General features: G+C 40.6%; 1 protein-coding gene across 18 annotated transcripts in view; it reads right to left on the minus strand.

Annotated features, from left to right (window-relative positions):
• Positions 1-13,964, minus strand: part of LOC111165753 (NACHT, LRR and PYD domains-containing protein 12) — a 51,390-nt gene extending 37,426 nt beyond the window's left edge. For 6 of the 18 annotated variants that reach the window (XR_016391299.1, XR_016391298.1, XM_089904207.1 and 3 more), the window contains exons 1-2: positions 13,470-13,664; positions 12,231-12,297 (exon numbers count right to left, since the gene is read on the minus strand). Coding sequence is in view for 6 of the 18 variants with exons in the window: in XM_089904207.1 (XP_089760333.1) it covers positions 12,231-12,297; positions 13,470-13,566 (164 nt within the window). In the remaining 12 variants the exon portion in view is untranslated. Of the gene's footprint in view, positions 1-12,230; positions 13,326-13,469; positions 13,665-13,688 lie in introns of those variants that run through there. The other 12 variants (XM_089904206.1, XM_022556700.2, XM_089904204.1 and 9 more) reach the window with 9 other exon arrangements.
• Positions 13,965-14,340: the final 376 nt, after the last annotated feature.

Here is a 14,340-nt window from a genome sequence, read left to right on the forward strand (position 1 = left end):
GAGCCATGGCTACTGGGCCCACACCTCTGGAGCCTGTGCTCCGCCATGGGAGAGGCCACAGCAGTGAGAGGCCTGAGTACCGCAAAAAAAAAAAAAATAAGTGTCATGTACCAAAATGTTCATTGCAGCTCTATTTACAATAGCCCGGAGATGGAAACAACCTAAGTGTCCATCATCGGATGAATGGATAAAGAAGATGTGGCACATATATACAATGGAATATTACTCAGCCATAAAAAGAAACGAAATTGAGCTATTTGTAATGAGGTGGATAGGCCTAGAGTCTGTCATACAGAGTGAAGTAAGTCAGAAAGAGAAAGACAAATACCGTATGCTAACACATATATATGGAATTTAAGAAAAAAGTGTCATGAAGAACCTAGTGCTAAGACAGGGATAAAGACACAGACCTACTAGAGAATGGACTTGAGGATATGGGGAGGGGGAAGGGCAAGCTGTGACAAAGCGAGAAAGAGGCATGGACATATATACACTACCAAATGTAAGGTAGGTAGCTAGTGGGAAGCAGCCGCATAGCATAGGGAGATCAGCTGGATGCTTTGTGACCACCTGGAGGGGTGGGATAGGGAGGGTAGGAGGGAGGGAGATGCAAGAGGGAAGAGATATGGGAACATATATGTATGTATAACTGATTCACTTTGTTATAAAGCAGAAACTAACACACCATTGTAAAGCAATTATACTCCAATAAAAATGTAAAATAAATAAATAAAAAATATATATAAAGAGCTCATGCAGCTCAATATTAAAGAAACAAACAACCCAATCCAAAAATGGGCAGAAGACCTAAATAGACATTTCTCCAAAGAAGATGTACAGATGGCCAAGAAGCACATGAAAAGCTGCTCAACATCACTAATTATTAGAGAAATGCAAATCAAAACTACAATGAGGTACCACCTCACACCAGTTAGAATGGGCATCATCAGAAAATCTAAAAACAACAAATGCTGGAGAGGGTGTGGAGAAAAGGGAACCCTCTCGCACTGTTGGTGGGAATGTAAAGTGATACAGCCACTACGGAGAACAGTATGGAGGTTCCTTAAAAAACTAAAAATAGAATTACCATATGATCCCACTACTGGGCATATACCCAGAGAAAACCATAATTCAAAAAGACACATGCACCCCAATGTTCATTGCAGCTCTATTTACAATAGCCATGTCATGGAAGCAACCTAAATGCGCATCGACAGACAAATGGATAAAGAAGATGTGGTACATATATACAATGGAATATTACTCAGCCATAAAAAGGAATGAAATTGAGTCATTTGTTGACACGTGGATGGATCTAGAGACTGTCATACAGAGTGAAGTAAGTCAGGAAGAGAAAAACAAATATCATATATTAACACATATATGTGGAACCTAGAAAAATGGTACAGATGAACCAGTTTGCAGGGCAGAAATTGAGGCACAGATGTGGAGAACAAACGTATGGACACCAAGGTGGGAAAGTGGCGGGGTGGTGGTGGTGGTGGTGTGATGAATTGGGTGATTGGGATTGACATGTATACACCGATGTGTATACAATTGATGACTAATAAGAACCTGTTGTATAAAAATATAAATAAAATAAAATTTAAAAAAAGTGACTTAAGTGATAAATTTTATGTTATATATATTTTACTACAATAAAAAAAGAAAATGGGCAAAATATTTGAACAGACCTTTCACAAAGGAAAATATACAAATGGCCAATAGCACATGAAAAGATGGCGCAACATCATTAGTCACTAGGGAAATGTAAATAAAAACTGCAATGAGGTATCAGTTCACACTCACCAGAATGGTTAATATTAAAAAAACTGACACTACCAAATGCTACTAAGGATGTTGGTAGGAGAGTAAAATGGTACAAAGATATGGCAGTTTCACATAAAACAAAACATACCCCCTATGTTCAGCCATAAAAAACCATGAAATCTTGCCATTTATGATAACATGCATGGACCTTGAGGGCATTATATTAACTGAAATAAGTCAGACAAAGAAAGACAAATACTACGTGATCTTGTTTACATACAGAATGTTAAAAAAAAAAACCTCAAAGACACAGAGAACAGATTGGTGGTTGCCAGAGGCAGGGAGGGAGGGGTGGGGAGTGGGCAAAGTGGGTGAGGGGAGTCAAAAAGTACAAACTTCTAGTTATAAAATAGCTAAGTCATGGGAATCACGAGAATGTAATGTACCACATTGTGACTATAGTTAGCAATACTGTATCACATATTTAAAAGTTACTAAGAGACTAAATATTTAAAGTTCTCATCACAAGAAAAAAAATTCTGTAACTCTGTATGGTGATGGATGTTAACTAGACTTATTGTGGTGATCATTTAACAATATATACAAATATCAAATATTTGTACACCTGAAACTAATATAACATTGTATGTCAATTATACCTCAATTTAAAAAATCAATAATTATCAAAATAGAAAGCAAACAATTAAACAACAGAGTAAATCAATAAAAGGAAATGATAGTTATCTGAAAAGAACAATAGAATGAACAAATTTTTAGCAAGTATGATTTCAAAAATAAAGCCATCATAAATTAACATAAAAAATGAAAGGGAACCAAACTACAGAAACAAGAGATTAAAAAATTATCCAAAAAGTACTATGTATAATTTTTATAGCAATAATTTTAAAAACCTAAGTGAAATGGATAATTCCCAAGAAAATAAACAACCAAAATTGGCCTAAGAAATAGAAAACTTAAATAGACCAATTAATCATAGAAGAATGTGAAATGATAATACTCTACCTCAAAAGTCACCAGCCCCAGAAAGTTTTGTGGGAGAGTTTGACCACACCATCTAGGAACAGATTAATCAAACTTTACACAAAAATTTCCAAAGCAAAGTAAAAGAAGGGAAATGACACCATGCAACTATAGGCTAGTATAATCTTGATACCAAAACTGACAAGTAAAGGGAAAGAAATTATAGGCCCATCTCACTTATGAACGTAGATATAAAAATGCATAACCTTAATACCATAATCAAGCACAGGAAAACTACAGGCCATTATTTTTCAAGGGGATGCTGACGGCATTTTTGGCGGAACAATTCTTCTTTTAGTATCCCTGATCCCTATCTACTAAATGCCAGCAGGACTTCCCACCACACACACACCAATAAACTGTGACAACCAAAAGCACCTCCAGGCATTTCCAAATGTCCCCTAGAGGGATGGTTAGCCCCAGGCTGAGGATCAGTACTATAGGCAATCTCACTTATGAACACAGATACAAAACTGCTAAATAAAAGATTAGTCCCTCAAATCCCAGAGTACATTAAAAAAGAAAAAAAACCCACATCATTCCCTGACCTGATAGGTTAATATTAGGAATGCAGGGAAGTTTAACACTTACAGATCTGTCAGCGTGGAACAGGACACCAACTCCTTACTTGGAAAATTGGCAATTACAGGGAAAGAGTTAAGCGTTTATCCTGTCTTTCGTATAGGAACTGTATTTTAGACTTACCAAGTAGCCCTAGTAGAGGAGAGATAGTTCTTCTTACAGAGGTATGCTAGCTAATAAATTCAGAAAGAATAATAGAATTAGAAACTTATTATTTTGAAATCCTTAATGAACTAATTGACTCACATAATAGTTATCAAATGGATGGTAAAGCCACTAGGTGAAAGGATGATGGAGAACTTTACAATGACAGGATCAGACTAACACCACTTCAATCCAGTTTTAGTATTATTAATAGTGAGACAAGCAAACATTATGTAAAAGAAAGTACATAGTATCAACCACTAAACAGTCTTAACAAATAATAAGAACCTGAATCTAATCAAGCACTTAGATCCACCTTCCAGTCTACAGGAAATACAAGCAATACAGAAACAGATAAAACAGCACCTCAAGGAAGTAATCAGCCAAATCCAGAAAGTGGGAGAGTCTATAGAACAAATAGCAGGTTTCTTCAACAAACCAATGCCATGAAAATAAAAGGGAGGAGGTGTTGTTCTGTATTAGCTTTTTAAAAACTTAAAAGAAATCTAAGAGATATAACCTAATACAATGAGTTGTTGGTTGGGTCCTGATTGAAAGAAACCTCAATGGTAAAAATATTTTTTAGGACTTCCCTGGTGGTGCAGTGGTTAGGAATCTGCCTGCCAGTGCAGGGGACACGGGTTCAAGCCCTGGTCCCGGAAGATCCCACGTGCTGCGGAGCAACTTAAGCCCGTGCACCACAACTACTGAGCCCACGTGCCACAATTACTGAAGCCCGCGTGCCTAGAGCCCATGCTCCACAACAAGAAAAGCCATTGCAACAAGAGAAGCCCCCGCAGTGCAACGAAGAGTAGCCTCGGCTCTTCCCAACTAGAGAAAGCCCATGCGGCAATGAACACCCAACACAGCCAGCAGTAAAATAAATAAATTTATTTTTTTTAAGTCTAAAAAATAAAACGATTTTTTAGACAATTGAAAAAATCGGAAGATATGCCGGGTATTAGTGTTATAATGGCATTATGATTATATGAGAAGATGTCATTTTTGCTACAATTTTTGGTGAGGCATACTGAAATATTTAGGAGTGATATCATATGATGCTCATGATTAGCCTAAAACATCCCAGCACAAAAGAGGGGAGGGGAATAGCTGAAACAAGTATGGCAAAATGTTGATGGCTATTAAAGCTCAGTTATGGGGGTTTACTGTACTCTCTACTGTCATTTATGTTTGGAAATTATCATAATAGAAAGTTTTTAAAAAGCTATCAATGCATGGGCTTCCCTGGTGGCGCAGTGGTTGAGAGTCCGCCTGCCGATGCAGGGGACACAGGTTCGTGCCCCAGTCCAGGAAGATCCCACATGCCGCAGAGCGGCTAGGCCCATGAGCCATGGCCACTGAGCCTGCACGTCCGGAGCTTGTGCTCCGCAACGGGAGAGGCCACAACAATGAGTGGCCCGCATACCGCAAAAAAAAAAAAAAAAAAAAAAGCTATCAATGCAATTCAATGCATTAACAAGTTAAAGGGGAAAAACCTATATGTCCAACTTATAGGTGAAAAAGCAATTGATAAAATGTCATAGCCATTCTTGCTTTTAAAAAGCCTCAAAAGAGTAGGAATTAAAGAAAACTTACTTAACTTAATAAAGGGCAACTGCCAGAACCCACACTAAGAAGCATACTTGATGAAATTTTCGAAGCATTCCCATTAAAGGGAGGGATAAGTTAAGGATGTCTGATATCATTGTTACTATTCAGCCTTATACTGGAAGTCCTAGACAATGCATTCAGATAAGAAAAATACACGTGGTATACAGATTGAAGCCAGAGAGAAAACTATCAATATTTGCACATAATCTGTTTGCCAACCTAGAAAATCCAACAGACTCAATGAACAAACTATTAGAAAGAAGGAGAATTCAGTAAAGTTGTCGGGCACAATTTCAAACAAAAAACAAGTTATCTTATATACCCTTGATTACAAAATGAAAGAAAAAATCCTATTAATAGTAGCAACAAAAGCTGTAAGTATCTAGAAATAGCCCAAACAAGATATGTTCAACACATGTATGGAGAAAATGACACGTTATTAAAGGACTTAAAAATCTGAATAAATGGAGAGTCATACCACATATATTCATATAAAGGAAGAGTCATTAATGTAAAGGTGCCAATTCTCCCCAGTTAAATCCGGAAACTCAATGCGGGGCCAACAAAAATGCCAATAAGATTCTATTTGGGTATGATAATTTGATTCTAAAATCCATATTATAAAGTAAATATGCAAGAATAACACAAAATTGAAGAAAAAAGATGACTTTCCATGTCAGATATCAAACGTTATAAAACCATAGAAATTTAAAGTGTGGTATGAATGCAAGTATAAATAAATGGATCAGTAGAACCAAATAAAGAATTCTGAAACAAACCTAAATATGCATAAGAATCTAGTATTGATTAAAGGTAGCATTTAGAAGTGAGTAGAGAAAGGAAAGAGGGAGGCATGTGGAAGGATATACATTGCAGCACATTTTATATTAGTAAAAAACTTGGAAATAATCATGACAATGGGGAAATGGCTAAATGAATTATAGCATATCTGTTCTGTAGAATACTCCGAAACAGTGAAAAAGAACAAGTTAGATTTACATGTACTAACATGAAAAGTTCTCAGACATTATGTTGGGTGAAAAGTAGCAAGTAGCAGAACAATACATATAAGCATGATAAAATATCTATATCTATATCTATATCTATTTAACATCTTTACTGGAGTATAAATAATTTACATTTTAAATAACACTAAATAATACTATATATATATATATATATATATAGTGTGTGTGTGTGTGAGAGAGAGAGAGAGAGAGAAAGAGGGAAAGAGAGAGAGAGAAAAGATCTGGAAGAAGCCAAGTCCAACAGTGAGTAGGGAGGGAGAGAATCAGGGAGGAAATCAATGACGACTAAAGAAGGTTTAAGCCTTCCCTGTAACATTCTAATCCTCTGAAAGAAAAATGTATTCGTGTGTCAATTGTGTAATTAAGTCAATAAATAAGGAATTTAAAGCTGCATAATGATATGAATAAATTATATATGGTATAAGGACTTATTTATTCATATAAATGCATGGAAAGGCGATTGTAAGGATACTCACCAAACTGTTGACAATTAGTTTATTCTTTGTTTTGCTTTTTTTGGGGGGTGGGGGTGGAAGTAACAACTATAGAGGGAGCAGAAAAGGCAAGTTTCAAGATTTACTATCTCTACACCTGTGTACTGTTTCAATCTTTTACCATGAAAATATACTTATATATTATTGAGTAATTAAAAAATAAAGACATGGAAAAAGTCAAAGGCACACTGTTAAGTGGAAAAAGCTAGTTGCTATATTATATATATAATTCTATATATAGAATAATGTATACATCTATTGTATTATATATGGGTACATATGTATTCTAATGCATAGAAAGAAAAATACAAATTGGACTTTCACAATTTATATACTTGTGTTGATTATTTTGTTCTAATGAGCATATAGTTGTGCATTACTTAAGAAATACTATGATAATCATTTTGCAATATATAAACATATCAAACCATTATGTTTGCAATATATAAACATATCAAATCATTATGTTGTTATGTACATCTTAAACTGTACAATGTTATATATCAATTATATCTTAATAAAACTGAGGTGGGAGGAAGAAACATAGAAATACAGATATATCTAGGACATCCCTGCTGGTGCAGTGGTTAAGAATCTGCCTGCCAATGCAGGGGACATGGGTTCAAGCCCTGGTCCGGGAAGATCCCACATGCCATGGAGCAACTAAGCCTGTTCGCCACAACTACTGAGCCTGAGTGCCACAACTACTGAAGCCCACATGCCTAGATCCCGTGCTCTGCAACGAGAAGCCACCGCAATGAGAAGCCCGCGCACTGCAACAGAGTAGCCCCCGCTCGCCGCAACTAGAGAAAGCCTGTGTGCAGCAAATAAAACCCAACACAGCCAAAAATAAATAAATAAATTTATTTTTAAAAAAAGAAACAAAATACCTTGCACCTCAAGCAATTAGAGAAAGAAGAACAAAAAACCCCCAAAGTTAGCAGAAGGAAAGAAATCATAAAAATCAGATCAGAAATAAATGAAAAAGAAATGAAGGAAACAATAGCAAAGATCAATAAAACTAAAAGCTGGTTCTTTGAGAAGATAAACAAAATAGATAAACCATCAGCCAGACTCATCAAGAAAAAAAGGGAGAAGACTCAAATCAATAGAATTAGAAATGAAAAAGGAAAAGTAACAACTGACACTGCAGAAATACAAAGGATCATGAGAGATTACTACAAGCAACTCTATGTCAATAAAATGGACAATCTGGAAGAAATGGACAAATTCTTAGAAATGCACAACCTACCAAGACTGAATCAGGAAGAAATAGAAAATATGAACAGACCAATCACAAGCACTGAAATTGAAACTGTAATTAAAAATCTTCCAACAAACAAAAGCCCAGGACCAGATGGTTTCACAGGCGAATTCTATCAAACATTTAGAGAAGAGCTAACACCTATCCTTCTCAAACTCTTCCAAAATATAGCAGAGGGAGGAACACTCCCAAACTCCTTCTACGAGGCCACCATCACCTTGATACCAAAACCAGACAAGGATGTCACAAAGAAAGAAAACTACAGGCCAATATCACTGATGAACATAGATGCAAAAATCCTCAACAAAATACTAGCAAACAGAATCCAACAGCACATTAAAAGGATCATACACCATGATCAAGCGGGGTTCATTCCAGGAATGCAAGGATTCTTCAATATATGCAAATCTATCAATGTGATAAACCATATTGACAAATTGAAGGAGAAGTACCATATGGTCATCTCAATAGATGCAGAGAAAGCTTTCGACAAAATTCAACACCCATTTATGATAAAAACCCTGCAGAAAGTAGGCATAGAGGGAACTTTCCTCAACATAATAAAGGCCATATATGACAAACCCACAGCCAACATCATCCTCAATGGTGAAAAACTGAAAGCATTTCCACTAAGATCAGGAACAAGACAAGGTTACCCACTCTCACCACTCTTATTCAACATAGATTTGGAAGTTTTAGCCACAGCAATCAGAGAAGAAAAGGAAATAAAAGGAATCCAGATTGGAAAAGAAGTAAAGCTGTCACTGTTTGCAGATGACATGATACTATACATAGAGAGTCCTAAAGATGCTACCAGAAAACAACGAGAGCTAATCAATGAATTTGGTAAAGTAGCAGGATACAAAGTTAATGCACAGAAATCTCTGGCATTCCTATATACTATGATGAAAAATCTGAAAGTGAAATCAAGAAAACACTCCCATTTACCACTGCAACAAAAAGAATAAAATATCTAGGAATAAACCTATCTAAGGAGACAAAAGACCTGTATGCAGAAAATTATAAGACACTGATGAAAGAAATTAAAGATGATACAAATAGATGGAGAGACATACCATGTTCTTGGATTGGAAGAATCAACATTGTGAAAATGACTCTACTACCCAAAGCAATCTATAGATTTAATGCAATCCCTATCAAACTACCACTGGCATTTTTCACAGAACTAGAACAAAAAATTTCACAATTTGTATGGAAACACAAAAGACACCGAATAGCCAAAGCAATCTTGAGAACGAAAAACGGAGCTGGAGGAATCAGGCTCCCTGACTTCAGACTATATGACAAAAGCTACAGTAATCAAGACAGTATGGTACTGGCACAAAAACAGAAAGATAGATCAATGTAATAGGATAGAAAGCCCAGAGATAAACCCACGCACATATGGACACCTTATCTTTGATAAAGGTGGCAGGAATGTACAGTGGAGAAAGGACAGCCTCTTCAATAAGTGGTGCTGGGAAAACTGGACAGGTACATGTAAAAGGATGAGATTAGATCACTCCCTAACACCATACACAAAAATAAGCTCAAAATGGATTAAAGACCTAAATGTAAGGCCAGAAACTATCAAACTCTTAGAGGAAAACATAGGCAGGACACTCTATGACATAAATCACAGCAAGGTCCTTTTTGACCCACCTCCTAGAGAAATGGAAATAAAAACAAAAATAAACCAATGGGACCTAATGAAAGTTCAAAGCTTTTGCACAGCAAAGGAAACCATAAACAAGACCAAAAGACAACCCTCAGAATGGGAGAAAATTATTTGCAAATGAAGCAATTGACAAAGGATTAATTTCCAAAATTTACAAGCAGCTCATGCAGCTCAACAACAAAAAAACACACAACCCAATCCAAAAATGGGCAGAAGACCTAGACATTTCTCCAAAGAAGATATACAGACCGCCAACAAACACATGAAAGAATGCTCAACATCATTAATCATTAGAGAAATGCAAATCAAAACTACAATGAGATATCACTCACACCAGTCAGAATGGCCATCATGAAAAAATCTAGAAACAATAAATGCTGGAGAGGGTGTGGAGAAAAGGGAACACTCTTGCACTGCTGGTGGGAATGTGAATTGGTACAGCCACTATGGAGAACGGTATGGAGGTTCCTTAAAAAACTACAAATAGAACTACCATATGACCCAGCAATCCAACTACTGGGCATATACCCTGAGAAAACCAAAATTCAAAAGGGTCATGTACCAAAATGTTCATTGCAGCTCTATTTACAATAGCCCGGAGATGGAAACAACCTAAGTGTCCATCATCAGATGAATGGATAAAGAAGATGTGGCACATATATACAATGGAATATTACTCAGCCATAAAAAGAAACGAAATTGAGTTATTTGTAATGAGGTGGATAGACCTAGAGTCTGTCATACAGAGTGAAGTAAGTCAGAAAGAGAAAGACAAATACCGTATGCTAACACATATATATGGAATTTAAGGAAAAAAATGTCATGAATAACCTAGGGGTAAAACAGGAATAAAGACACAGACCTACTAGAGAATGGACTTGAGGATATGGGGAGGGGGAAGGGTGAGCTGTGACAGGGCGAGAGAGAGGTATGGAAATATATACACTAACAAACGTAAGGTTGATAGCTAGTGGGAAGCAGCCACATGGCACAGGGATATCGGCTTGGTGCTTTGTGACCACCTGGAGGGGTGGGATAGGGAGGGTGGGAGGGAGGGAGACGCAAGAGGGAAGAGATATGGGAACATATGTATATGTATAACTGATTCACTTTGTTATAAAGCAGAAACTAACACACCATTGTAAAGCAATTATACCCCAATAAAGATGTTAAAAAAAAAAAGAAACCAATACAGATAAATCATGTCATTCACCTAATCAAAACCCTTTAGTAGGAGTATTCCCAATGCTCCTAGGATAAAGCCCAAAATAATGAAGGGGCCCTGCCATCCAGTCTCAGCTCCCAATACTCTCCCCCTTGCTTAATGTGCTCTAGCCACAGGAGACACCTTTCAGTACTTCAAGTCCCTTGCACGTGTTCTAGCTTCAGGTCTCTGCACATGTTTGTTTCCTCTATGTGGAACACTTCCTCCATTCATCCCTCCTCTATCTCCTTCTACCCCAGCTGATCCTTCAGTTCTCATCACTTCTTTAGGAGAGTCTTCCCTGACATTGCAGACAGAGTCAGGTCCTCCTGTTCTAAGTACTTATAGAACGCTTATTTTTCCTTCATAGCTCTTATTTCAATTTGCAGTTTTCTACTTATAGGTGGGATTATTAATGTCTGTTATCACTCCTACTAGACTGTAAGCTCCATGATAGTAGGACTCTTGTCTGTCTTGTTATAACCTGACATTTAGTAAGAGCTCAGTAAATATCTGTGAAATAAATGACTGCTCCCTGTTAATCAGGGTGGACCTTATCGGCACTAGCTCCATTTTCCTCTCCATTCCAACCCATGTCATCAGATAAGTACCTCAATGGCTATGGATGACTCATCCAACTCTCTAGCTTCATTGTCCCTTGACCTCCTCTACTTCTGCAACCTCTGACTACATGCCACTTCACGTGCCATTTCTAGCTATTAGTGCCCTAGACCACCCGATAAACATGGAGCTGCTCCGCTTCAGAATTTCTGAACTCCACTAACCCAATCTCTGGCTACAACCTCTTACCCCTATTACTTCTTGGTTCTCAGAATACCCACTCCTCATTTTCATCAAGATCTCCCATCCTTTGACTTCTCCCATTCTTCAGCTCATTACCACTTTATTGCTTAACTCCCTATCCCGTCTAGTGGCCATGGTACATCACTTCAAACACTCTTGCTAGCAGCCTCACTGCTCTAATCCATTTTAATCTGCCATTTACTGAGCTACTATGAGTTACTATGGACCACTCTATATGCATTACTTCTGGAACTTGTCACAACACCTATATGAGGTAGAGACCACCATTACCCCCTTTTACAGATAAGGAAAAGGATTCTTAAAGAGGTGAAGTAACTTGTGCGAGGTCACACAGAAAGTGATGGAGCAGGGTGCAGTTGGGATCTGAAAGAGATCTGTCTGACACCAAGGTCTGTGCTCCGAACCAGCAGGTTACTTTGTAGCTCAGAGGGAATGATAACTCTGACTGCAACACGGAAAATGAACGGGAGGGAAGCAGGCCAAGTGTGAAGGCTTGGCGACCAAGGCAGCAATCCAGGGGAGAGTTGATGGTGGGCTAAGCCTTATCTCTCAGAACATCTCGAAAGATCCAAACTAAAAGCCCACTTACTTCAGGCGTGTGACTTTACAGGATGGATCTGGTGGGCTTTGGCTGAGGATGGCACAACTAGGTGTGCCTAGAAGAGACCAAAAAGAAAACCAGCAGTTTAATACATTCTTTCAGGATACAATTTCTACTTTAACTTATCTACTTACTTATCTATGTTTATACTTAAGGTATGATGACATTCATTAAATGCTTCTGTTTGCTGGGAATTTATTATAGTCTTATTTACACTTCCAACCACGCTGTGAGCTACTCTCCCATTTTACAAATGAGGAAAGTGAGGCGCAGAAAGATGAGGGAAATTGCTTCACATCCCAGTTAGTTAATGATAAAGACGGAATCAGAACCCCAATCCGCTGCTTTCCTAGTCACTTACCCAGCCAAGGGCCAACCTTAGAGCCGCACTCCCCACACTACACCCGGGCCGTGGAGACGCTTGCGGGTGCGGGGATCCGAGGACGCGCTGCGCTCCGACCTGAGGACCTGAGCAAGAGCAGGGAACTGACCAGCACGTCTGAGGCCGGTGCCCAGATCTGGGCTGACCAGCCGGCCGGCTCACGGGACCCGGTTTCGAGGCCTGGCGCCCCAGCTGGATGGGGAAGGCCATGGGCCCCGGAGCGGCCGTACCCTGGGGAGCGACCCCGTTTCTTACACCCACTCTGAGGGCGCCACCTCCCAAAGGCACGGTGACACGGCCTGGAAGCCACCAAGCCCAGGACGGGCCCGCAGAGAAAGGAGGCAACAGCTCGGTCACCTGTTCCGTTCCCCCGTCGCAGAATCACAAGACCCAGTGGCGAATACCTAAGTCACCTATTTGAGTTTTCTGCCCGACTTCAGCCACAGTCTGGGGTCTACGGATGGCCGTCCTTGGGCCCAGGAACCACCATGTGCTTTTGTTTGGTTTTTTGTTTTTGTTTTTTCTTTTTGAGGAGATGACCGATACTTTTCCTTAGAATTTCAAACGGGTCACGTCCACCCTCCACCCGCCCTTCAAAAAATTAAAAAGTTAAGAATGCTGACGCGGAGCTGTCAGCCAGAGATGCTCTGATATCTTTACCTCAATCCCGCAAGCTCGCGGTGTCAGTCCCCACCCCCGGCGTCCCTCAGCATTCCTTTCCGTTCTCTCCTCCCCCACCCCCACGCACGCCTACACGCACGCACCCCACACGCACGGCCCCCCACACGCACGCACCTCCCAACAGACGCGCCGCACGCACGCGCTAAGGTTCTCCACACACACACCCATAAATTGCTGCAACCAGGCGCGTCCTCCCGTGCCTCTCCGCGCAGACGCGTGTTCCCCAAGTCCTGCGCCTCGACCCCCACTCCACACGCGCATCCTCTAGAGCCTCTCCCATCTCCCCTTTCCAGGGCGGGCTTTCCTCGGGGGCCGGCGGCCCGGCCCTCCCCGCCCCCCAGCTTCGCGGGCAGCGAGGTCCCTCCCCGGCGCGCTGAACTCACCCCGAACGAGCCTGCGGCAGGCCAGTCCAACTGGGCCGCCGCTTCCCTCCTCGCATCCCAGGAGACACCGGGCGGGGTGTGGCACCTCCCACGCTCGGCCACCGGGGCCTTCGGACTACTGGGAAGCCAGCCACTCAGCCGGAGGGAACTCCCTCGACTTCCTGTCCCTCCCAACGGAGTGGGCGCTGGGGGGCAGGGTGGTGCGGCGGGAGGCGTTTCTCGTTCTCGCCGAGAAAAGCGCTCACCTGGTTCCCAAAGCCAGTTTGCCCTTCCTCTCCTTCCTGCCAGAGGGAAGGGAGAGCCAAGGTCTTGGGGCGGAGAAGGGGAAATGACTCAGAGAGGAGGCGTCTCAGAGGGAGGGGCCGGCCTGGAAAGGGGGGGGGCATTGGGGAGCGGGAGGGAAAGGGGAGGAAAAAAGAGGATGGGAAAACCGCGGTGGGAGAGGTTTCGAGGGTGTCTAGCGCAGTCCTGGGAATCCTGCCTGGTCAACCCCGAATCCAGGAGCCACTAGGCTGGATCTTTTCCTAGGTTTTGGGCCCTGACTTCTTTACCCCGTGCCAAAGGCAGTCAGAGCCAAGACCCTTGCTAGCAACTACCGGGCAGCACGGAATCTTCTGGGCTGGGCAAGGGCACAGGAATTAACTCTTCGTGT

The sequence above is a fragment of the Delphinapterus leucas genome, chromosome X (assembly GCF_059928025.1).
Source record: "Delphinapterus leucas isolate spDelLeu-1000000601 "Yukka" chromosome X, BTC_Dleu_Yukka2, whole genome shotgun sequence".
NCBI classification, from domain to species: Eukaryota; Metazoa; Chordata; class Mammalia; order Artiodactyla; family Monodontidae; genus Delphinapterus; species Delphinapterus leucas.